A 24,509-nucleotide genomic window follows, 5' to 3' on the forward strand; every position below is an offset into this window, starting at 1 on the left:
AGTTGTTTTTGCAAAGCTGAATCATCTCAAGTTGTAAGACGAAACGTTACTTGTGCCCATCCTTGCGCTCGACTGAAAACTTCAACCGTGACCTGCCACAGCAGCCGCCAACAACTTCGCAGAGAATCTTGGGATGTGTTTCTCTGCAATCCAGCCCAAGAAACAAAAGTAGAGCAAATAACATACATAACAACTGTTAGATCATTTGGCTAAATACTATGGAAACAAGCATTATTCCTAGTTTGCCAAATAATCCAAAGAACTGCTGCAACTCCTATCAACAACAGGTTTCCCTCTCGCTTGCTAAATTTCAGTAGCCATTTAATGACCAACCCCTGAATCAAGAAAAAGGAGTGAGAAAAAAAAAAACTACACTACACCACGCAGCAAAAAAATGAGCTAGCAAAACAATGAGAAGAAAAGATGATTGATACTATCCTTCCTCGAGCAAAAAGGAGCAAAAAGGAGAGTGATCATCCCCCTCCCAGCCCCCTAGAGCTCAGTGCATCTTTGGTTAACAAACTACCCTTACTAACAACAAGAAAACTTAGTATATAAAGGCACTTTGATATTCCACATAAACTTGTAAGGGATATGGAACCTGAGATCTTTTCAGTGCCCGATACAACGAGCCAACTGAAAATCTACCTCAAGCATCCAATTTCCAAAATATCTTAACTTTCCTGTCAGATAAAGAGACTACTACACAAAAGATTCAAACTCTCCCAATTGTGAAGAGTTTTTCCAAACATGGTTCGCCTAAAAATAAAAGGCTCCATGCAGCATGAATGAGAATATGATTCTAGCACTTGCATGTTGCAATAGAGAAAATGAAACATATGCATTGCACAAAGTAAAACTGAACTAAGAGCAGTAACATGAAAAAACAGAGCACATGAACAAGAGGAGGTACGGCCGCTTGACTCCTTTCGAGATCAATCATGGAACCAAACGAATATATCAAGGCGGCAACACCACCCCCCAACTCGGATCGGTTTATTAATGGTGACCCATTGAATTGACACTCGATCCGTGGCTTTCGGATTGAGATGATCGACGTGGGAGACCAGATCAGACGCTCCTAAGCGATTATCTTCCCAAATCTGATCTTTCCAATCCTATCAAACATATACAACAACTAAGGAAACCTCATTTCAATATGCTATAATTGCTTAAGGAGACAACATAAGTTAGAGTTTCAGATTGATAACAGTTTACTTTTTTTTTACTAAAAATCACCAGATTTTAGTAACTGTTTCGATTGCTAGCGCCGAAACTGACGAGGGGCCCACATGTCAGGTCATAGTTGGCGCCTGCCTCAACTGGTGGATTATTTGACTAGACCGATTCGTCTCTCCCGTCTTCTCTCATCCCCTCCTCCCTTCATCCGCCCAGCCTTCCTTCCACTGTATTACCCCCAATGCCAGACCTCGCCGGAATCCCACACCAATCCTGATCAATCCCCAAGAAACAGCGCAGTAACAGAGGAACTCTCCATCCACCTTGCTGCATCTTCCACCTTCCATGGAGGCGGCCCTGTATGGCTTCGCCCAGTCGGGCGGGTCCTTGGAGTACAAGTTCGACCCGCAGGATGCCGCCGCGGCCTCAAGCGCGAGCACCAACGCCCTCCTCCGCAGGCAGCAGGGCAATGACGGGGTCGTCGCCTTCCTCCGCAGCCATGGCAGCGAGCTTGGAGGCCGCAGCCACGAGTAGATCATGCCTCGCCTGCGCAGGTGGTCGGGTGCGCGGAGAGCCTGGACGCGTTCGTGGCCGTGGCTGGGGTACGGATCCTCGTGGATCCCAGCGATGCAGCCACGGGGCGGGCCAGGGAAAACGCAGCGGCGGCGCTGCTTAACCTGGTCTTGGCTGGAGGGGAGAGCGTCGTGGAGGAGGTGCTGGCGGCGGGTAGCGCGGAGGAGGCGGTCAGGGAGCTCGCGATGGATGGTGAGGCCAGCTCGAGGGGAAAGGCGAAGGCGGAGGTGCTGCTGAGGGCGCTGGAGGAGGGCGCCGCCGCGGGAAGCAGGAGAAGGCGGGAGCACGGGTTCGCGGACTTCCTCGACAGGCTCGTGGCCTCGTGCTCTCCGCCCCTGCAGCTTCTAGATCGGAACAGAGAGGGAGGAAGAAGAGAGATGGATTGGTCCACGTTGCCCTGACCGGTGGATCCACCACGTCAGTTTCGGGAGGTTATTCGCTAGCTATCAGACACTTAGTGCAAACCGGTTGTTTTGAGTAATCACTCCGTCTCATATTAAGTGTCGAAATATTACATGTATCTATATGGTTTTTATGTACAGACATATATATATTTAAAACAAAATTGAGTTACTTATTATGGCCATGATCCGTGGCCCGCTGATGGCCATGGATCCGAGGACCACGTGCTGGTACTGGTCTTGCTGATCAGGGAGTTGTTTTTTCTATCTTTTTTGACAGCAAGCTGATAAGGGAGTTGGTGCCTGGTGATGCTAAGTATTTTAGTCTCCATACTTAATCGGCATCATAATTCGTAAATTATTCAAAGAAGTTGTACCGAAGTAAATGTCGCTTCAAATATATATGTATAATAGCAGGTGTGTGCGCGCGTTGCTACGGGTCAACAAAATCACAAACTATTTATTTTCATTTTCTGTGTAGGCAACTCATGGCGCCGTCAAGATCGGCATGCGGGCGTGGTGGCGTCGGTTGTAAGACTGAGTAGAAGAAATCGTGAAAAAAAAATTGCAGGAAAAAAACCGGACAATGACATATTGGTTGTAATTTTAATGAAATTAACCTACGGTAACGATGACCGTACCATCACCACCAACTCCAATTTAATAGATAGTATAATAGATTAACAAGCATTGATAGTATTAAAAGACATCCAATTCGGACAACTGTTGTAGTATTGGTTTCCTTCATGAAAAATCAGGACACTTCAGCCGTGGATCCATTGTTGCAACCGAGATAGTTCGATATACATGAAGTCCTGAAACGCGATATATATCCATATCCATCGAGGAACTGACCAGCCAAGTTGGCCTTCTGGGCAAACAAATCTGCGTAATACTTCATCGAAATTCTTGAATGAACCAGATGCATCGGTATTCACTATCCCTAACTTACAACCAACAGTGTCCAAACATTCTTCCAAAACAAGAACAGAAATGCAGTTTTCAAGCACACACGACCGATTCATGATTTACAGCAGCAGGAGCCACCATTGTCCTTGTTGCAGTAGCTATTGTACTCGGGATAGCCTTGCCATGTGCACTGTCTCTGGCATTCAGCCTTTTCGCACCCCGCAAGCGGAAAACACATCAGTCCAAACGCACCAGTTGGATCTACGCACAACGAAGCAACAGCAATGTCAGGATCAGTCGATTGGGTCTGATGAGCATCTAAAAACTATGAAAATGAGCCGGTATATACATGTAGGATAGGAGATTTAGTGAGTTTTACCTATGTCTCTCGATGTGATATCCCTCCCAGCTGCTGTCGCAGGGCGAGACAAGAAAGCGGAGGATATCAACCGAAGAGCTACAAACCAGAGAGCATGTGTGTTCTTCTTGACAAGTGCCATGGCGAGTGGTTAATTTGCTACTCTCTTCGATATCCCGTTGTTGTCATCTGCCGTGTTACATAGAGGCATTGCAATGCGTGCCCTTAGTTTTATCCTTTTCTGCATTAGTATCTTTTTCCTGGCCCCCATATACTTAATTTTATCTTTTTCTACAAGTTTCCTTTTTCCAGTCCTTCTTATACTTAACTTTATCCTTTCCAGCATTAGTTTCCTTTTTCTTGTCCTCCGTATACTTAATTTTATCTTTTTCTGCAAGTTTCCTTTGTCCTGGTTTTCTTATACTTAACTGTATCCTTTCCTGCATTAGTTTTCTTTTTCTTGGCCTCCGTATATTTAATTTTATCTTTTTCTGCAAGTTTTCTTTTCCTGGCCTTTGTATACTTAACTTTATCATTTCCTGCATTAGTTTCCTTTTTTCTGGCCTCCGTAATTTCGTATACTACTTAATTTTATCCTTTTATGCATTAGTTTTCTTTTTCATGGCCTGCGTATACTTAGTTTTATCCTTTTCTGCATTAGTTTCCTTTTTCATGGCCTCCGTATACTTTAGCTGGAGGGTTAACCAATATCCTTGCATAACGAAAAGATATTGTACTCCCTATGTCTGAAAATAAGTGACGTGGATTTGTATAAGAATCTATACAAATTCACGTCGTTTATTTTGGGACGGATGGATTACTAAATACTCATATAGCTTTATGATATGAGTTTTTTATTTTAGTAAATTTTCTTCCCCAGCTGTCAGGAAAGTAAGTATACATTAGATTTCTTCTTCTTTTTTACATACATATTCCATCCTCAGTTATCAAAACTATTGGCGGATCCGGCCGAATAGTCAGCTTGAGCCTTGGCAAATTCCACGTGCTTCCTCCTAAATTAGTGTTTGCCCATAAAAAATTGTTAATTGAATCATTATGTTTATCTAAAATTAAAGCAAATTCGACCGTGGAGCTTGAGAAGCTGCCCGTAGTGTTTGGGCGGTGTTGGTGTCAACATGAAAAGAATTATATCTGACTTGCCACGTGATGGCCATCCGTTGGAAGCACGTGCGGGCACCACGTCAGTAGTCGGGGTTCTGGTTGCACTACTACAAAACGGTTTATATCTCACGTCACATCAGTAACGGGTCCGACGCGATCATTACTGATGAAGAACATCAGTGTCGGTCACGGCCGCGACCGTTACTGATGAACAGAGCGGGGTCTGTCCGTCTCCGCCCAGCCATACATCAGTGACGTCGCGCGAGACGACCGCCACTGATGTACCATCATTCCTCGCGAGAGACATCAGTGGCGCTCGATTAAGAGACGACCGTTACTGATGAGTGATACTTCACTAATGGTCGCCCTAACGTGCCCGCCATTGATGTGTGGTACACATCAGTAACGGTCCGTTACTGATGTTTGGTACATCAGTAATGGGCAGTTATAAAGTGACCGTTACTGATGTATCCCCTATTATCAGTAACGGTCGCCCAAGTCCCGACCGCCACTGATGATCGTCGCGGTTTAAGTACGCGGGGCAAAGCCGCAGCTGGTCGCGCTGCGCGTCGTAACGGACCAACTGCGTCCCCTTCTTCTCCGGCGACGGCGGAGCGCTGCCCAAATCCGCCATGGCCACCGGCGAGCCCAGCAGGAAGCCCCTTCTCCTCCCTCTCCCTTCCTCCTCTCTCCCATCAGTCCAAGCGAAGAAAACGGTTTTCGAGTACAAAGACGGATGTAACACAGGCTTCTAGAGTACACCTCCTGATATCGCGGCCCTAGTTACCGCGGCACCAACCTTTATCTGGAGTTGCGAGAAGAGAATCAGAGAGATCATCAAAAGAAAAAAGAGAACGGCGTCTACCTGAACGAGAACATAAAGATATTGTTAGTTTATTGGCTTTACCCTGCCGACACCCCCCATCTCCGGCGAGCTCCATTTTTGGAGCTCCGGCGGCCGGTGAGCTCCAATCTTCGAGCCCGAAGCTTCCCTCTCCCTTGCGAGCTCTCTCTCCCTCCCGATCTTTCTCGCCGGCCTCCAATTTCTCTCCGAAGTTTCCCAATTTCAATTTTTTTTTTGAGCTCCAGCAGGTATTCTACATAGATGACCTGGCAAATAAAGGCCGCGTCATAGTAAGAAGAGGAAAAAAAAGCATCTTTGGAGTGGACGGAGTTAGTTCACAAGAAGACTACGAAGGTTTCCATGATCCGACGACCGCCACAGATGACGAAGAAGCGGAACGCACGATATTAATGAGGAAAAGGAGAGGGAAAAGAAGAAGTGATGGGAGCGAGAGCGAGAAAATACCACAAAAACCCTACCTCAGAAGCACTACTGCGAGGAGTCAAGTTATGACTTACCGAAGGAAGGAGAAGGCCTAGTAGTCACATTGTAATGTACTTGTACTGAATTTGAATGCAAACTTTGTACTAAGTGAAATTATGTGTGATCGATGTACTTCTGTGTATGCACGTGATGAATTTTTTGAATATTTAGCAAAAGTACTAGACAAATGTATGAATTTATTCATCAAACTTGAAATACATGAATTCGATGATGTGGTGTACAAATACTAGAAAAGACATGATGTGGTGTACAAATACTAGACAAATGCATGAATTTATTCATCAAACTTGAAATACATGAATTCCATGATGTGGTGTACCAATACTATACAAGACATGATGTGGTGTACAAATACTAGACAAATGCATGAATTTATTGATCAAACTTGAAATACTGGTAAGTATAATCATCAGTAACGGTCGGCCTGTTATTCGTCCGTTACTGATGAGTGGTTGGGCATTGCTCATAGGAGCTTATCAGTGGCGGTCGCATTCTAACGTGCCTGTTACTAATGATTGAAGGCACATCAGTAACGGGCGGGTCCCTTACTCGCCCGTTACTAAGGTATATAGGGTATATAAGAGAACACGCCGAAACACTTAGTCTCATTCTCGCCTGCGCGTCCTCCCGTAACCCGAGAGACCAGCAGTGGGCGCCTCCCTAACCCTAGCGAAGCTCTGCCGGATTTTCGCACCGCCGCCACCGTCGACCCGACGCCCCGAGCCCGCGCCTCCCCGTCCTCGCCCAGAGCCCGCCGCCGACGGCCTCGTCGTCCTCGTCCCCGAGCCCGAGCGCTGCCACCCCGATGTCGTCCTTGCCCGAGCGCCGCCACCCCCGCATCGTCCTCCTCCCCGACCCCGCATCCTCGTCCCCGAGCCGGAGCGCCGCAACCCCGCGTCGTCCTCGCCCGAGCGCCAGAGCCCGCCACGCCCGCCGCCAAGCCCCGACGAGCGCCCTCGCGTCGCCTTCCTCCTCCGCCTCTGGCCCTTCTCAACCCACCTGTGCGCGCTCCTTCTACCTCCCTCTCACTGCTGTTAGGGTTAGGGTTAGTGTTAGAGTACTTTAGGGTTAGGGTTCATGCTACGTACTGTTAGGGTTAGGGTTGGGTTAACTGAATAAGATGGTTGTTGTTGCTGAATACTGCTGCTGCTTAACTGCTGATGTTGCTGCTTAACTGAATTTCTGGTTAACTGCTGCTGCTGCTTAACTGAATTTTTGCTTAACATATATAGGATAACTGACAAAAATTGAGAGTGTAGCATCTATAGGTTATGAAAATCTCATTACTTCAGATAAGTAAAGCTGATCTTGCTCAGAATATGATGTTTTATATGCTATATACATGCTGTTTATATGCTATTTTAGGTGTTTTAAATGCTATACTTGCTCTTTATATGCTATTTTAGCTGTTTTATATGCTATTGATCGGATACTCGTGGGAATTGAGTAATGAATTGTGGGCCCGACCATCGTGTCGGGTCATTGGAGAAGGGGCCGGCCATCGTGCCGAGGGGGTACGTATGCGGGTGGGTTTTTAATACAGGTTTCGAGCTCCTAGTAGACAAAATTTGCTAGTTTCATAGCATAGGTCATGCCGAAATTTTCGGCCAATATATATTTGATGGTTTGATGGCATAGGTACGAAATGGGCAAGAGTAGTCAGAAATCAGTTCTTGAGGACGTAGCTCATGAGGAGGTGTATCGTGTCAATGAAGAGTCTTCATCGGGAGAGCAAATTGCCAGCTCTGGCGGCGATCCTATCTCTGGCGAAGGTAGCTCTCGTTCAGAAGAGCAAGACAATGAGCGACGGGTGGAAGAGATTAACCCGCAGCCAACTGCTTCTACGGCTAAGAAGCCAAGGAAGAAGACGCCGAGGGGGAGCCACAACTTGAAGGAGTTTTGCTATGTGGTCACCCGACACTCTGACAGAGGCCGCCCGGAGTCGCTTGAGAGGGCACAGAAGGCCTTCGCAACCACCTGTGGAACCGTTGCACGTAAATATTGCAAGATCACCAACGAGTGGAATGACATCTCCGAAGTCGTTAGAAACACGTGCATGGCAGACGTTGAAAGGAGGTTCCAAGTCACTGACGACTGGCGCGAGCGATTCCGAACACCCATCAACATAGTGGTGCGGAATGATCTTGCTACTTGGAAAATCACCGCTAGAAAGTGGATGGACAAACCCTATGAGATCATCAAGAAGAAATGGCCGTCGATAACTGATGAGGCTGAATGGGAAAAAATCAAGAAGAAATCGTCTGACCCTGCCTTCATTGCGAAGAGTGAACGTATGAGGGCGTTGCGCGCGAGGAAGCCGTTGAACCACAGGCTAGGGAGTGCAGGGAAAGAGGGGAAGAGGAAGGTCTGGCGCAAGCCGGACCGAATTCTCGAGGCGGCAGACAGGGTGCCTCCAGTGCATAACATTCTAGAGGATAAACGTGCTAGAGAATATACAGGTCAGCACATGACACCAGAGGAGTGGGCGGGCATTGAGCCAATGCAGCCGCCTGTTAAAAAATTTACGGTAAGGGTTCACGTGCATTAATTTGTTTTCGACGTTAATTATGACACTCATGATCCATATATACTCATGTTGGTCCTGTCTTATATGATAATAGGAAAATGCCCACAAATGGGAGGATAGCAAGAGGTCAGAAACATCCGCCGACTTCGTGCAGAGAAAGAGGTGGGAGTCGGCTGTGACCGCCGGCTTGCAAAAGACGGAGCACACGGGCCATGTGCTAGGGGAAGGCGAAGGGGCCTCCTGGGATGAATATTTCCCGCCTGCTCCGAAGCGAAGCAGGGTCCAAAAAAAGCTCCCCGCTTCTGCTGAAATAATAGAACAAGTGTGTGTGATGGTGGACTCCGTCGTCGAGGAGCATCGTGATTATGCTATCCCGCTACCTCCGGAGGTATTCCAAATATATATGTGCTGTGTATTTTGCTGTGTATAAATGCTGTGTATTTTCTGTGGTTTTAATTATTTTTTAATTACTGAAAATGTATGATGTGGCGAAACGACCGTTACTGATGTACCAATCATCAGTGGCGGGCGCGGAAACGTGACCGTCACTGCATCAGTGACGGTCACGTTTCCGCGCCCGCCACTGATGATTGGTACATCAGTTTTTACCGTTACTGATGATACCCATCATTACTGGCAGGAAGTGAGTAACGGCGGCCCCAACCGTTACTGATGCACTTTTTTGACCGTTAGTGATAAGCCTTTCTGTAGTAGTGTTGCACTCACTCACCACGTCGGTACCGCACCTCGTCTGCTTCGGAGAGAGCGCTCGGGCATGGCATCCACCGGGACGCCGGGAGTGATGCGCCGCCGCCTAGATTTACCGCCTCCCGACCGGATTGGCCGCCTCCCGTCCGGAACCGCCGTCTCCCGCCTGGATCTGCCGCCTGAGTGAGCTCCTTGCCGGCGTGCCAGGGAGAGGAGGTGCAGCGGCTGCAGAGTGCCGGCGCCACCTTCTGCGCACCGCATGAGCTCGTCTCGTCCATCTCGGCGCCGGGGATCGTCAGAGACGAGCACATCGACCCACTGCCCTCCTCTTCTTCAAGGTTCTCGCGGTCCGTCCGCCGATGGGGCAGAACTTCCGCGAGGAACTTGAAGAGGAATTTTTGATCGTTGGTGGGTGGTATTGTCGTCCTTATCTTCCGTGGGTTCCATGGTTGGCCTCGAAGGGATTCAAGCCGGCTGTACCTCCTCTTTCTCTGTGCTCAGTATTTTCTTGTTACTGTTCTTAGTTTAGTTTAGTTGTTGTTGGGACGAAAGAGATGAGGTTTGATCTTTCTTCAATCTTTAGGCTATGTCATTTGGCAATATGCAAATGATATCTTTTTTCTATGAAAATTTGAGTTAGAAAGTGAAATCTAGAATGTTGAGAAGAGGTTTTCTTAGCTGCTGTAGTTGTTTCATATGATTGGGAAGACCAGATTTGGGAAAATAATTGGTTAGGAGCCATGCCTCTAGCTATTATTTTCCCTCTTTGTTTCTTCTCACTTTCGGTATTGATATATTTGTAGATGTTTCATAGAGATTTTCTGTTGGGTGGTGGGTGATTCTCCTTCGGCTAATTCGGAGGGAAGACCCTATAACTTTTAGTTCACTAGTTAGTAATTGTAGCATTCCTACCGGAGTTGTGTTAAGAAGCTTGAGGGGGAAACGGGGATGATCATTGTTTTTTTTTTTTGCTCTAGGCAAGAAATCATGGATCATCTGACTTTTTCTTGCTCTTTGTGCATTTTCTGTGGAATGGTGTTCAAATATAGCTATGATTTCTCTTGTGTCCTTGCTATTTTCAAGAGTTGCTGGATAGGCGGCTTTTACAATTTAACAAGGGGGAGACAAACCTAGTTCTTGTGAGGCTGGAAGTTATCATTTGGACAATGTGAAAAACTCGTCATGATGCATGCTAACAAATGGCCAAATGAGCTTTCACGTCCGTTATTTGTTGTTTGCTCATCTGTTGACTTAAGGGCTAGCCTGCGGGAACACGCTGCTCCGGATCTACTTCACTCGTGCTTTGGGAGGTTGTGGCAAGTCGCGGCGACGGTTTTTCATCACTTGAGAGGTTGGACTCCTGTCACTTGTCGTCTGAAGTGCTGAGGGGGCCCATGGAGTGGTGTTGCTGAACCCTATCGTGAAGCTGGAGTCTTTGTTATGAGCAGTTCGTAATAGGGATAGATTGGACAATTGGCCTACACCGGTTGTCGTATTGGAGGAGGTTTCAGTTCTATTTAACTGAACCAACTCCTGTGAGTGTTTAAGTCCAGACTATTTATGTACGAGACACTTGGTTTCTTTTAATGAAACCGGAGGGGGAGCCCTCTGTCCGTAAAAAAAAAAGTCAGTACAGTATCACGTTAGACTTCAGTAGCAACCGTTGTGTTTTCTCCGTCAAGTCCAGATACGGAAGCACGAGGCCCAGATTTGAAGCCCGTTTTGGGGTCCAAAACTGGAGTATTGACTGGGCCTCGAAAAATTCAGGAGAATCTAAAAAAAAAACTCTAGAGAGAGAGAGACCGCGCCGCCGGCGACGTGATTCCTCCAAACCCCCTTCACGTCCACCACGTCCGCGGGATCCTAGCCACCGTCGCCTCCGCCGCGTTCGCGGGATTTGACATGCTGCCGTCCAAGCACCAGGGTCTCAAAGCTGATGGCAAGCGTAGGATCCTGGAACCAAAGTCCATGTCCTCGATCACCACCAACGACCCAGCTTCCGTCGATGTGCTAATCGAATGAACTGAACTCCCTCCGGCCACCGGCACACTGCCCAGCAACTTCCTTGTCTGGAGTTGATGGAGAAAAAGACACTTGCTAATCAAAACCTTTGTAAGTGAGAGTTAATCACGCCCTAATCACAGACAGCCACTTATTTTGCTTTAAAAATGGTGCGAACTTTTTATTTGGAAAACATAGAAGCACTACTCCATTTTTTTTTTTTGAGAGAGGCACTACTCCATGTATGTATCGTCGTGGTTTGGGTTGGGTCTTGCGGGTGGTTTGGATTCTGGACCATTAGCACGCTTGCGAGGCCCTCCGTGGCCTGCTACTTTGCCATCGATATCGAGCAGCCCGGGTGCTCCCCCGGCGGCCGGGAGCAAGCTTCGACGGCTCTGCTGCGCCACGTGCTGTTGTTGGTCAAGATGGTTAGTTGACTAGTTACGCTAAATACTCCGTATTAGTTTTTGAATTTGCTATACAACCCTTTTTAACTGCAGAGGTGGGTTTTAATCTCCAGGTTTAATCTGCATCAGAATTCGTAAATTATTCAAGGAAATAGTACCGAAGTAAATGTCGCTTTAAATATAAATACGAAAAAAGCAGGGCACTTGAGCCGCGGATCCATTGTTGAAACCAATATGGGTATTCAGTGTTCACTATCCCTAAACTTACATCTATCACTCTATCAGTTTCCAAACTTTCTTCCAAAACAAGAACAAAAATGCAGTTTTCAAGCACACACTGCCGATTCACGATTTACAGCAGCAGAACTCGGCATAGCCTTGCCATTGGTTCTTATCGCAGTAGCCTTTGGACGCGTCATAGCCTTGCCATTTGCACTGCTTCTGGCAGTCCTCCTTCAGGCACCCCGAAAGCGGGAAACACAACAGTCCAAACGCAGCAGCTGGATCTACGCACAAGCACATAAACAATGTCAGGATCAGTCGATTGACTGATTGAGTCTGATGAACATCTAAAAAGTGTGAAAATGAACCGGCCGGTATATATTTGCAGGAAAGGATATTTAACGAGTTTTACCTATGTCTCTCGATGTGATATCCCTCCCTGCTGTCGCGGGGCAAGACAAGACAGCGGAGGATATCACCAGAAGAGCTACAAAGCAGAGAGCATGTGTGTTCTTCTTGACAAGTGCCATGGCGAGTGGTTAATTTGCTACTCTCTCTTCGATATCCCGTTGTTGTCATCTGCCGTGTTTATATAGAGGCATTGCAATGCCTGCCCTTAATTTTATCCTTTTCTGCATTAATTCCCTTCCTCCTAGCCTCTGTATGCTTTAGCTGGAGGGTTAACCAGTATCTTTGCATAAGGAAAAGATAATGTACTCCCTCCGAACCATATTATTTGTTTTAAATTTGTCTAAATATGGTTGTATCTATGTTTAAAAAGCGTCTAGATACATGTAATATTTCAACAAGTAATATGGATTGGAACGAGTACTAATACTCGCATAGCTTTATGATATGATTTTTATTCCTGTAAAAGTAGGTATGATTAGATTTTCTTTTTTCATAGATATTTCATCCCTCGTTTGTTGAGACAGGACAATTTGGTCTGACTAGCCCCCCTCCCCCCACCCCCAGATATAACTGGGCAAATCCGGGCCGGGCCGGGCTTCAAAAAGCCTAATGGGTAAACCTCAAGCCCGAGCCTGGCCCGAAGCCGGAAAATAGGCCGTTTTATTAAAATAATTATTTTTAAAATAAATAAATGTATTATTATACCTATTTTCCTCAAAAACACTCGATTTAAGCCATTTCGGGCTTTTGGGCTTTCAGGCTTTGGGCACAAAAGTGAAGCCTGGCCCGGCCCGAGACCCCGTGCTTCGGGCCGGGCCACCCATGCCCAGGTATAGCCAAGAGATAAAATTAAAGTGTCCGATTTTAACAGTTGAGTAACGAAATATCTACGGAAAAAATATAGAAAAGAAAATATATGTTTTCATGATAGTTGAGAGACGAAAAACATATTTACCCATTTTTCTAAAAAAAATGACTCTTCGCCTAAATGCCGAATTTTTTTGCATTGGCAAGCCACATGGCAAACCTCCGTTAAGCCTATGAGCTAGCATTTTGAAAAAGTTCAACCAAAATCTTGTGGTAAATTGGCAGATCAAAGGGAGTTCTTTATTTTATTTTGAGGAAACACAGTAGAAACGTGAACGCTCATAAACACGCACGCACACTCAACCTTATGGACGCACACAAATCATACCCTAATGAGCACCTTCGAGAGACTTCGCTGGAAAATCTGGAGGTTGACAAAGTCACCACACACGTGTCGTAGTTAACAGGTACGTCACTCTCACTAAAATAACAACGCTTGTTAAACCCTGAAATAAATCCAAAAAATACAAGCACCCACGTCAGTCTACGACTTGAACTCGGGTGGATTGTTTCCACCACAAGTCCACAAGGAACCAACACCTAAGGTACGCTCAATTCGCAGGAGTTCTTTATATTTAAGAGAAGATTCATGCCAACCGAATACTTTCGTGATCCTTTGTCAACAGTTCAAAGCTTTTAGTGCCTCCGACTCAAAATGCAAGTCATTGTTACACTGACACGGATTGTTTAAGATGTTACCTTGATCATCATTTCTATGTAAACATGTTGGCTCACACAAAAATGATTAAAAGTTCATTTCAGATGCTCAAATGCTTTACATTTAGGATCGGAGCCAGTACTCATTTTGTACACAAAAAGGTGTAAGTGTTCTTCTATTTCGTGAATTAATGCCTCTTTTTTTCGAAAAGGAAGGCACCCCCGGTCTCTGCATCGACCGATGCATCCAATCTTAGGCGATTGCCTTTTCTTTTCTTTTCCTTTCAAAAAGGATCTTCGGCGTGATTGTTTACAATGGCTATGAGGCTATCCAACTCAGTCGGTAACACTGATTTCCTACTAGAACTGGTTGACTCAACATGATGGAGTCAAATTCAGAAACCAGGAGTCTGCTGGGGTAAACCTTTCTTCAGGGAAATCATGAACTTGGGGACCTGGGCAATATGGATCACTAGGGACGGCTCCATCTTCAAAAAAATCATTCGGCCAAGCCTTTTCAGATGCAGGAAGAAGTTCAAGAAGTAGCTTGACATGGTTATCCATCGGGCAAAGAAAGAAATCTCTACCAGGGCTCCAATCATGGATTGCCAGCTTTACATAGATCCAATGATGTTGCAAGTCCAGGCGGCGGCTTCGAAAATTATGTTGAGCAGCAATTTCATGATAGTGCCAAAGAAAAAACACTAATTCCTAGTGCTGGTACATTCTTTGATTGTCCCCTCGTCAGAGTGAAATCCTACGCGCGTACGTATACCAGGCAACGACAAAAAAAGTGCGTACACAGCCGTCTACTACATTCTACCGTGGAGCAGGGCGGCCGAGAATGAATCCACGGCGCGAATGAGCTGCGCGGACACGAGGAGCACGGAGGCCGGCACGCTGATCAGCAGCAGCAGCGCGAGCAGCCCCGGCGGCGCGCGCATCAGGAGCGCCCGCAGGACGCCGGCGCCCGCGAGGTAGCAGCTCCCGTGCTGCCGCCGCTCCTGGCGCTCCAGCCCCGTCCACTCGCCCGGGAACCATTCGTCGGCGCCGCCCATGTCGTCCTCCTCGACGTCGTCCTCAGACACGGCCGCTGCCCGGGCCTCGCGGATGCGCCGCCGCAGCGTGTCCATGCCCTCGTCGACCAGCCGCCCGTCCCACTCGCCGCTGCCCCCTCCGGACGCATCCGCACGGCAGAGCACGGCTGCTCTGTCGCTGCTCCCGCCGGCGCGGCGCGTGAACCGAACCGTCCTGGCAGCGCCGAGGCCGAGGACGTGGTGGTTGGATCGCACGCCGGGCGCGCCCCAAGCGGCAATGGCTCCTCCTCGTGCTGCCCCCGGCGGCGCCACGCGCATTGGCATTACTAATTTGCTGTGCTACGATCGAGAAGGCATGCAATGCAAGTTGTTGTTGCGCTGCGCAGAGTAGGGCTGCAGGGCCCGTGTTGGCTTATATACCGGCGAAGCTGGAAGCGTTGGCGTGCTGCCGTGGCCAGGTACCGTGGTAGTGGGGCAATGGGAAACGTGCGGGGAATGGGTAGCAAAACTTGGCTTCGGAGGGAAGAACACGGCAGCGTACGTCGCGTCGACAAAGGGGTTTAGGGACTTCACTTCGGCTTTGCGGCTTCTTAAATGGCGTGTGCGGGCCGCGTCCGTGACATGCGGCCGGGCCTCTTCTCATCGGTCCGTGTCGGGCTCGCCTCGTTCCCGGTCGACTTCCCGAGGAAGCTTCCTCATGCCGGCCGGCCTTTTGTCTCCACGGCGCAACGAACGACGGTACAGGGTTTTTCAGAAGATGGTGCCAATGAAGTTGCAGTGGAATTATATCGAGATTTCCGTAGGATAACTAATTTTGCGTCTCCAATGAATAATTGATCATGGGCGATGATAATTTCACGTCACTATCTGAAGAAAAACATATAACTGAACTTCTGGAGCAATTCAAGTGATACTAACATGGTTATTTTTCCTTCTGCGATCCACCAGGGTTCAAACTGGATAAACATTGCCCATGAACACTCCAGTGACCCTGCCTAGAAGAAAAGAGGGCTTTCCAGGAAGAGACATTGCAAACAAAGCTTTGTCGACAGGGAGCGTATATTCAAGTTTCTTTCACACAAAACCATGGTGAAGGAACTGTAGTTTTACACCTCACTTATTTCACTGATTGTATTCACAAGACACGACGCTACTGACAAACTGCACAACGTCCACAAATCGACAGCTCGGAACAGATGCATCAATCATTCCTTGGGTACTTTAGGAGGTGATGATTGAAAAAGGTCACAAATGAAATACCGGTCCTCAAAGCCACCACGGAAACTACTACTATAATGTCAAAGGATAACCGACAGTTGTGGTGCTCATGGTGCATCATGTCCTAACAGCATCCTGATGATCCTTGACCCCGGTTGCCACCCACCACATCCACCGTGTCCGGCACATACCTACAAGAGCGCATTTCCGTTAAATTACAGAATGAAGCATAGATAATGATGTGATGTTAGTACCAAAACTATGCAGACATGAATGCCAAGAAATAATCAGCACCTCAAAACAGAGACAATCTATCTGCCCAAAAGAACATAAGTTATGTTGACGGGAGCAAACGCAGAAATGCTAACTAAAAGAAATATTGGTGGTATTTCAAATACTATTAATCAGTATTCCCATCTCTATTACTATTTGATACTCCATGTCACAAATATATAGCCACAGTAAGTGCACTGAACTTTGCCAAATGATGCAGATAGTAAGAGAAATTATGCTTACAGTTCTTCCTCTGGTTCGTTCTTCAGTGCATTCTTTACTATACATTGGAAAGCCTCTTCCACGTTTAATCCATCCTTGGCAGAAGTCTCAAAGTAAGGGATGTTCCCTTTAGACGCACACCATGCCTTCGCCTTTTTCTCAGAGACCTAAAATGGAAGCAGTTCACTTATCCCTAACAATCAACCCCAGAGAAAATATTCATCGAGAAGGCTATAAAGTGAATATCAATCATTACCACACGACTGTTTCCACCATCTACGTCAACTTTGTTACCCAGCAGAACAAAAGGGAAGTTATCAGGATCCGATGGGCTAGCCTGTTAAGGTAAACAACCCAAGTGAGACAGACAGAACATGATTCTAGACTGTTAATGAATATAATGAAAAACACTTCACCTGAATTAGAAATTCTTCACGCCAGTTGTTCAGGTTATCAAATGATTTCATAGAATTAACATCATAAACTAGAACACAGCAATCTGCTCCACGGTAGAATGCAACACCAAGACTTTGAAACCTTTCCTGACCAGCAGTATCCCATATCTAAAAAAAGAAGGGCTAAGCATCATATATAAGTAGTACAGAAACAATAGAGCAATAACGGGAAAAAAAGAGTACAGAATCAGAGATACCAGAGAAGCTCAACAAAATAGATTTCTGATGTACCCATTCGCATTTGAGCTTTAACAGGAATCGATGAAACAAAAGGAGCTGATATGGAATGGTTTGAAATTTAAAATACTACGAATTACCGTGAAAAATGTACATTTACTAATTTGTAGGGGTTAATTGCTTAGGTTAAGTAAAGAGCAGGGATTGTGTGTGTGTGGGGGGGGGGGGGGGGGGGGGGGGAGTAACAATAACTAATAACAATGATAAGCTGTAAAAAGCCGAAGGCTAGTTCTGAACTACATCATGCCAACATAAGGAGTACAGCTTTATGCCTTAGTAAATTCTTGAAAGAACTATGCCTTTCTTGGAGGTGTTCTGATGCAAAATTATACAGTGTGTTTATTTTCATTCAAATGACTACACTATAAGAGGGTACACTATATGATGCTCACAGAAATTAAACTCCAGCAAACCATCTACTTAAAACACAATAAGATCAACAAAACCTGTTATGCTAGGTCCATTGTCCAAGCACGATAATCTTGGCAAGCAAAACCGAACAATCAACAGAAAACCTTTTTCTCTTCTACTTTAACATCAGAGGGAACCAGTCCAGTAACTAAGGAAGATCATGCCAATTCGCAGTTTCGCACTGATGCTCACATGAACGAACTGAACTACTCACGGAGCAAAGACCAGAGCAGAGAAAACCGTACCTGTAGAGTGAAGAGCCTATCCTCGAATTGTACCTCCTTGGTGAGGAAATCTGCGCCAATCGTAGCCTTGTACTGGTTGCTGAACTTCTTGTTCACATATCTGAATTAAATCAAAGCTCAAGAAAACACAAGTACAGTAGAAATCTCGTCTTTCCGAAACGGAAAAGCTAACTAACTCGACGCAATTATCGCATCTCTATACGAAATCTCAGGATACTGGTTCATCAAGGAAGTCTTCCCAACCCTAGATCGCAGGAGACCAAAACATAGAGTCAGCTAGAAATCGACAGAGGAAACGAAAAAATAAAAAGAGTCGCGGAAAACTGGGAGATCCGAACTGCTCACCCGCTGTCGCCGAGGATGATGACCTTGAGGAGGGTGCGGCGGCGCGAAGCCATCGGGATCTAGGGTCCGTGGCGATCGGTCTCGCTCGTGCTCCAGGGGGACTGGGGAGGAGGGGAGAGGAGAGACGAGATGGGACGGCGAAACCCGTGCGAGGAGCTGAGCTGTCACGGTGCGTTGCGCGACGAGAGGAAGGGAGAAACCGGAAGAAGAACTGGGGAGTCAACCTGACTCGGGGAGAAGGGTTCGTGAAGTGGCCACCACACGATGGGCCACAGCGATACGACGTGTAGATATTCGTTCGATTTTGTGAACTTTTCTTTTTCGTTCTCTAAAGCATCTTTGTTCTTCAAACTGAAAATTCAAGTAACTTTTCAGGCAAGAATTATAATCGTGCTCTGATCTGTACGGTATTTATGTGCATTTGCTAAAGCCCGATTTCACTATGATATTGGAGAGTAAGAGGAGCAACCAGCAACACATGAGAGACAAGGGTCAATAAAGTAAGAGAAGAAAACTTGTTGGAGTGGTTGTGCGAGTAGAGCCACTGACATTGGCAGTCAAGTGGAGGAAGGAGAACTTATCGAAGTGGTCAGGGTCATGAGGCAGAGCCGCAAGCGACCAAGTGAGCAACGACAACAAGGCTTAGGAAGAGCGGTTCATTGGAGTGGTTAAGATCTTTAGTGGCACGGACGACACGGATGTGAGAAAGGAGAGCTTGCTGAGTTTAGTTTACGTGACGAGAGTTGCTGGCAATTGAACTGAGAAAAGAATGGCTTGGCAAAGTGGATATATTTGCAAAGCGGACCACAACTGACGCGAAAGTGGCAACAACAAGGGAGTTTGACAAGGTGAAGCTACCGCCTACGGGCGATGTGTAATGGCAGTAAATCGAAAGAAGAAGAGCTCGTCAGAGTAGCCAAGGTTAGTGTTGGGGCCGGTGGCGAGCGAAAGAAGGAGGCTATGCTAGATTAGTTAGGAATCGAGGTTTGGCAAAAGTTAGGGCAATAGTGTTCACTAGGAATAACGCGAGAAAGACGAGGTAGAGGAAACTTCTTTAATCTAGAGGTGGTGGTGTGGACGGAGGCAAGGTCAACTGATGCAGTTAGAGGTGGTGAAAGATTGAAAAATATGAATCATGTTAATTCAATGACCAAAAAAATTGTCCACAATGAGATAAAAACGTTGAAATGCCTTCTCATATTTAGTGTTTCTTTGATTCGAAGGGTGTTCGTGGGAATTTTAGAGGATTGAATCCTTAAGTTTTTTTTCTACATGGGTTGTTTGATTTGTATGATCAAATTTCATGGAAAAACTTTGTAAGGATTCCATTGCACTGCTTTTCATAGAAAATTTTCTATCCACTTCAACCTCTTTTTAAGATTTGTGTCTTCCTACTCTGGTCCAACCACAATCCCGTGAGATTCAAACAGACATGACATTGCAATCGATTTTCCTTTTCTTTAACGTAGACCTTATAGCTATTCTATGGTTCTGTCAATGAACAGCTCAGGGAGGACATCGCGCTTCAGCAGTCATGTGAAGTGAGCTTTGGGACATAAAGTTCGTTTGAGTTCTGTAAAAAAGTTGAGCAGAGCACTCGAAAAGGACTTGGATCTTTAAACTCCTCGGAGGATCAGATGCATTGGCAGTCTCATCGAGCGAACTGAAAACGTACTTGGTGGGCGCAAAATGTCCACACGCGTGCTCAACACATATCTCAGGGAACACATGTATAAACTACCAAAACGAATGATAGAAGTGCAGAACACTAAACAAGATCCATGAAGTTCCCAGTAACAAACCTTAGCTTCACGTTCTAACTTCACTATCAACTTTGCACCTGAACATCTAACTCGTGAGAAATGGTAAACCCCCTAAAAAATTGTTCTCGCACTACATTTCTCTGCACGTAGATCTCTGATGAATCCAGCACTACGTTTTCTAACACGTAGAGTATCTCTGAAAAAATCCTGCTTTTCGATCAAAAAAGAAAATCTGACGAATCCTAAAAACGCAAAGAGAAAAACGAATAACCAGCCAACAGTGGATGCTTCCACATGCCGGCCGTTGGCGTGTGCGGGCCGCATCCGTGAGATGATGCGGCCCTCTTCGCATCGGTCCTTGTCGGGCTCGCGTCGTTCCCGGTCGACTTCCCATTGTGCAGTGGAAACTTCCTCACAGCATGTCCAGCAATAGCCCCAAAATAAGATCCTAAATTTGCAAATAGGGGCCAGACCCCATAAGTAGAGACCTAAAATTTGCAATCATCTCCAACAGGAGCCCCTAAATCACAGTCCCTATTTCATTCACATCTCATATTTTAAACCAAAATTGACCCAATATCAACCCAAATTCGACACAATTTCAACACAAATCGCTCAATTCAACATCTATTCATTCAATTTCAACACATATTTTCCCAATTCATCGATTCATATCCAATTTGAACTCAAAATTTAAAAAACCACCAGTTTCAGCCCTCACAGTGAAGGAGAGGAGAAGGAGAAGCCTGCCGCGGTCGGGAGAGGAGGCGGTGGTCGGCGGCGCCCATGGGAGGAGGAGGAGGAGGCGGTAGGCGACGCTCAGGAGAGAGAGCAGGCCGCTGTGGAGGAGGAGGTCGGCGCCGGCAGGCCGCGGGGGAGGAGGAGGCCGACTCTGGCTGGATCTGGCGGTGGCAGGAAGCGCTCGGTGCAGGCAGGACGTGCAGTCAGGGAAGAACTGTGTTGGGAAGAAGAATCTGGGGAAGTTGGAGAGTAGGGGCCTCCTACTTGGCCCGTGGAATTGGGGGCTGGGGGCAAGATTTAGCGGCTCTAAAATTTTTAGGGGCCTGTTTAGAAGGCCTGCTGGAAAAGGATTTTTGTCTCAAACCTCCAAATTTGGAGTAGGGACTGAGAGCCCTGCTGGACATGCCGGCCGGCCTGCCTTCTCTCCACGGCGCACCGAACAACGGTACTGCAGGATTTCAAAAGACGGTGCCGAGAAAATTGCAGTGGAACTCTGACTGGATTTCCCTACGATGACTGATGAACTCCGTTGTACGGGACAACTGGATAAAATTGACTAATTGGTCATGGGCGATGATAAAACACACTCCGTACTTGAACCGATTCAAGTGATGAAAGATCTCCTGCTACTATGGTTGTTTTTCCTTTCCCATTCCACTGGGGACTCCTGAAACTCTGCATAGAAAAATGGGGGGCTTTCCAGGAGAAAGACATTGCAAACAAAGCTTCGGCGCAGGGAGCGTAAATTCAAGTTTCTTTCACACAAAACCATCATGAACTGTAGTTTTTACACTTCACTTATTTCACTGATTGTATTCACTAGACATGACGCTGCTGATAAACTGCACAACGTCCACAATTGATAGCTCAGAAAAGATGCATCAGACATTCCTTGGGTACTTTAGGAGTTGATTGAAAAAAGTCACAAATGAATACCGGTCCGTAAAGCCACCATGGAAACTGCTACAATGTCAAAGGATAACCGACAGTTGTGACTCTCATGGTGCATCATGTCCTAACAGCATCCTGATGATCCTTGACCCCGGTTGCCACCCGCCACATCCACGGTGTCAGGCACATACCTTCAAGAGTGGATTTCAATTAGATTGCAGAACGAAGCATAGGCAACGATGCGATATTAGTACCAAAACTATGCAGACATAAAAGGCAAGAAATAATCAGCACCTCAAAACAGAGACAATCTATCTGCCTAAAGAAATTAAAAGAAAGTATCGTTGATGGGAGCAAACATCAACTAAAAGAAATATTCATATTTCAAATGCCATTCCCAAGTATTCCCATCTGTGTTACTATTTGATATGTCACAAATATATAGCCACAGTAAGTTCAATGAACTTTCCCAAATGATCAGATAGTAAGAGAAACTGTGCTTACAGTTCTTCCTCTGGTTCGTTCTTCAGTGCATTCTTTACTATACATTGGAAAGCCTCTTCCACGTTTAATCCATCCTTGGCAGAAGTCTCAAAGTATGGGATGTTCCCTTTAGACGCACACCATGCCTTCGCCTTTTTCTCAGAGACCTAAATGGAAGCAGTTCACATATCCCTAACAATCCACACCGGAGAAACTATTTATCGAGAAAGTAAAATATAAAGCAATATTGATCATTACCACACGACTGTTTCCACCATCTACGTCAACTTTGTTACCCAGCAGAACAAAAGGGAAGTTATCAGGATCAGATGGGCTAGCCTGTTAAGGTAGACACCCCAAGTGAGACACAAATGACGTGATTCTACATTGTTAATGAATATATAAAGAAAAACACTTCACCTGAATTAGAAATTCTTCACGCCAGTTGTTTAGGTTATCAAATGATTTCATAGAATTAACATCATAAACTAGAACACAGCAATCTGCTCCACGGTAGAATGCAACACCAAGACTTTGAAACCTTTCCTGACCAGCAGTATCCCATATCTAAAAAAATAAATAGGGCTAAGCATCATATATAAGCAGTACAGGGACAATAGACCAATGACGGAAGAAAAAAAAATGCAGGATCACAGATACCAGAAAAAGCTCAACAAATAGATTTCTGATGTATCCATACTCAGTTGTGATCTAACGGGAACCAGATGAAACACGAAGGAGATGCTGTAGTTTGAAATTTAGAATACCTGAAATTAACGTGAAAAATGTACATTTGCTAATTTGTAGGGGTTAAATACTTAGGCTAATTTGTAGGGGCTAATTTGGTGCGGGGAAACAATAACTAATAACTAAGCTGCATAAGGCCCAACGCTAGTTCTGAGCAACAGCAAGCCAACATAAGTACAACTTGAAAGAACTTAGCCTTTCTTGGAAGTGTTCTGATGTAGAATTTTTATTCAAAACACATAAGGCGGTACACTATATGATGCTCACACAACTCAAGTAAACTCATCTACTTAAAACACAACAAAACCAGTTATGCTGCGTCCATTATCCAAGCACAATAATCTTGACAAACAAAACCGCATATCAGGCACGGATTGAACCAGTCATGGAACATCAATTGTATGATGATATGAACAAAGAAACAATCAACAGCAACTCTCTTTCTCTTGTACTTTCAAATCAGAGGGAACCAGTTCAGTAACTAAGGAAGATCACGCCAATTCGCACTGATGCTCGCATGAACCAACTGAGCTACTCACAGAGCAAAGACCAGAGCAGAAAAAACCTTACCTGTAGAGTGAAGAGCCTATCCTCGAATTGTACCTCCTTGGTGAGGAAATCTGCGCCAATCGTAGCCTTGTACTGGTTGCTGAACTTCTTGTTCACATATCTGAATTAAATCAAAGCTCAAGAAAACAAAGACCCGAAACAACTACGGTAGAAATCTCATCTTTCCTAAACGGAACAGCTAACTCGACGCAATTATCGCATCTCTGTACGAAATCTCAAGGATACTGGTTCATCAAGGAAGTCTTCCCAACCCTAGATCGCAGGAGACCAAAGCAGAGTCAGCTAGAAACCGAAAGAGGAAAAAAACAAATTAAGAGTCGCGGAAAACTGGGAGAGATCCGAACTGCTCACCCGCTGTCGCCGAGGATGATGACCTTGAGCAGGGTGCGGCGGCGCGAGGCCATCGGGATCTAGGGTCCGGGGGTCGATCGGTCTCGCTCGTGCGCCGGAGGGACTGGGAGAGGAGAGGAGAGACGAGATGAGACGACGAAACCCGTGCGGGGAGCTGAGCTGTCACGGTGCGTCGTGTGACGAGAGGAAAGGGAGAAACGGAGGAGCTGGGGGCTGGGGCGAAGGGGTCGTGTTAGATCTTCCTTCCATTTTGCTTTTGTTTACGGGCAGGGGCGTGTTAACTTCTTTTTTCTTGTCCGGAAGCGCCCTTTGTTCTTCAAATTGAGAATTCAGATGGGTTTTTTCACGTAGAATCAACGATCATATTCAAAATTGGGTGCTCAAATTTGTACGTTTTTTATGTGAATTTTTATATGTTAAACAATGTTGGAGCGAGACAGATTAACCATCGACACAGGAACGGCAAATGGTTTGTGGGTAGAGCCGCAAGTGACCACCCAAACGGCGACAACAAGGACGAGGGAGGAGGGTTCACCATAGTGGTTACAATCTTTAGTGACACCGACGATGCAGATACGGGGGAGCTTGCTGGAGTAGTTAGAGTCATGAGCGAGAGTTGGTGGCAGTGGAACTGAGAAAGCAAAACCCGATGACGCTGGAGCGGTGACAGCAGCTACAACGATAGGAGAGTTTGATAGGGTGGATAGGGTCACAAGGTGGAGTCGGCGGCGTTCTGGAGCAGCGGCAAAGCGAAAGAAGGAGAGTGTTGGACTTGAGTAGAGAGCAAAAGTAAGAGGCATTGCTAGAGTAATGAGAGATCAAGGTTATGA

The 24,509-nt window shown here is 46.1% G+C and overlaps 3 protein-coding genes across 3 annotated transcripts; all 3 read right to left on the minus strand.

The window, feature by feature from the left end:
- Nucleotides 1-14,179: 14,179 nt before the first annotated feature.
- On the minus strand, nucleotides 14,180-15,219 carry LOC104582614. Its single transcript, XM_010232857.2, has one exon. The coding sequence runs from the start codon at nucleotides 15,049-15,051 to the stop codon at nucleotides 14,503-14,505; it is 549 nt and encodes a 182-aa protein (XP_010231159.1). The 5' UTR covers nucleotides 15,052-15,219; the 3' UTR covers nucleotides 14,180-14,502.
- A 536-nt stretch (nucleotides 15,220-15,755) lies between these two features.
- On the minus strand, nucleotides 15,756-18,379 carry LOC100829797 (ras-related protein Rab7). Its single transcript, XM_003568047.4, has 7 exons — nucleotides 18,134-18,379; nucleotides 18,006-18,032; nucleotides 17,789-17,888; nucleotides 16,857-17,003; nucleotides 16,697-16,777; nucleotides 16,462-16,607; nucleotides 15,756-16,136 (listed from the first exon to the last, which is right to left on the minus strand). Exons 1-7 carry the CDS (start codon nucleotides 18,184-18,186, stop codon nucleotides 16,070-16,072), a joined length of 621 nt encoding a protein of 206 aa, XP_003568095.1. The 5' UTR covers nucleotides 18,187-18,379; the 3' UTR covers nucleotides 15,756-16,069.
- A 2,993-nt stretch (nucleotides 18,380-21,372) lies between these two features.
- On the minus strand, nucleotides 21,373-23,914 carry LOC100830932 (ras-related protein Rab7). Its single transcript, XM_003568051.3, has 7 exons — nucleotides 23,680-23,914; nucleotides 23,554-23,580; nucleotides 23,329-23,428; nucleotides 22,432-22,578; nucleotides 22,270-22,350; nucleotides 22,033-22,178; nucleotides 21,373-21,719 (listed from the first exon to the last, which is right to left on the minus strand). The coding sequence occupies exons 1-7, from the start codon at nucleotides 23,730-23,732 to the stop codon at nucleotides 21,653-21,655; spliced, it is 621 nt and encodes a 206-aa protein (XP_003568099.1). The 5' UTR covers nucleotides 23,733-23,914; the 3' UTR covers nucleotides 21,373-21,652.
- Between the last annotated feature and the right edge of the window lie 595 nt (nucleotides 23,915-24,509).

This window comes from Brachypodium distachyon, chromosome 2 (assembly GCF_000005505.3).
Source record: "Brachypodium distachyon strain Bd21 chromosome 2, Brachypodium_distachyon_v3.0, whole genome shotgun sequence".
NCBI lineage: Eukaryota > Viridiplantae > Streptophyta > Magnoliopsida > Poales > Poaceae > Brachypodium > Brachypodium distachyon.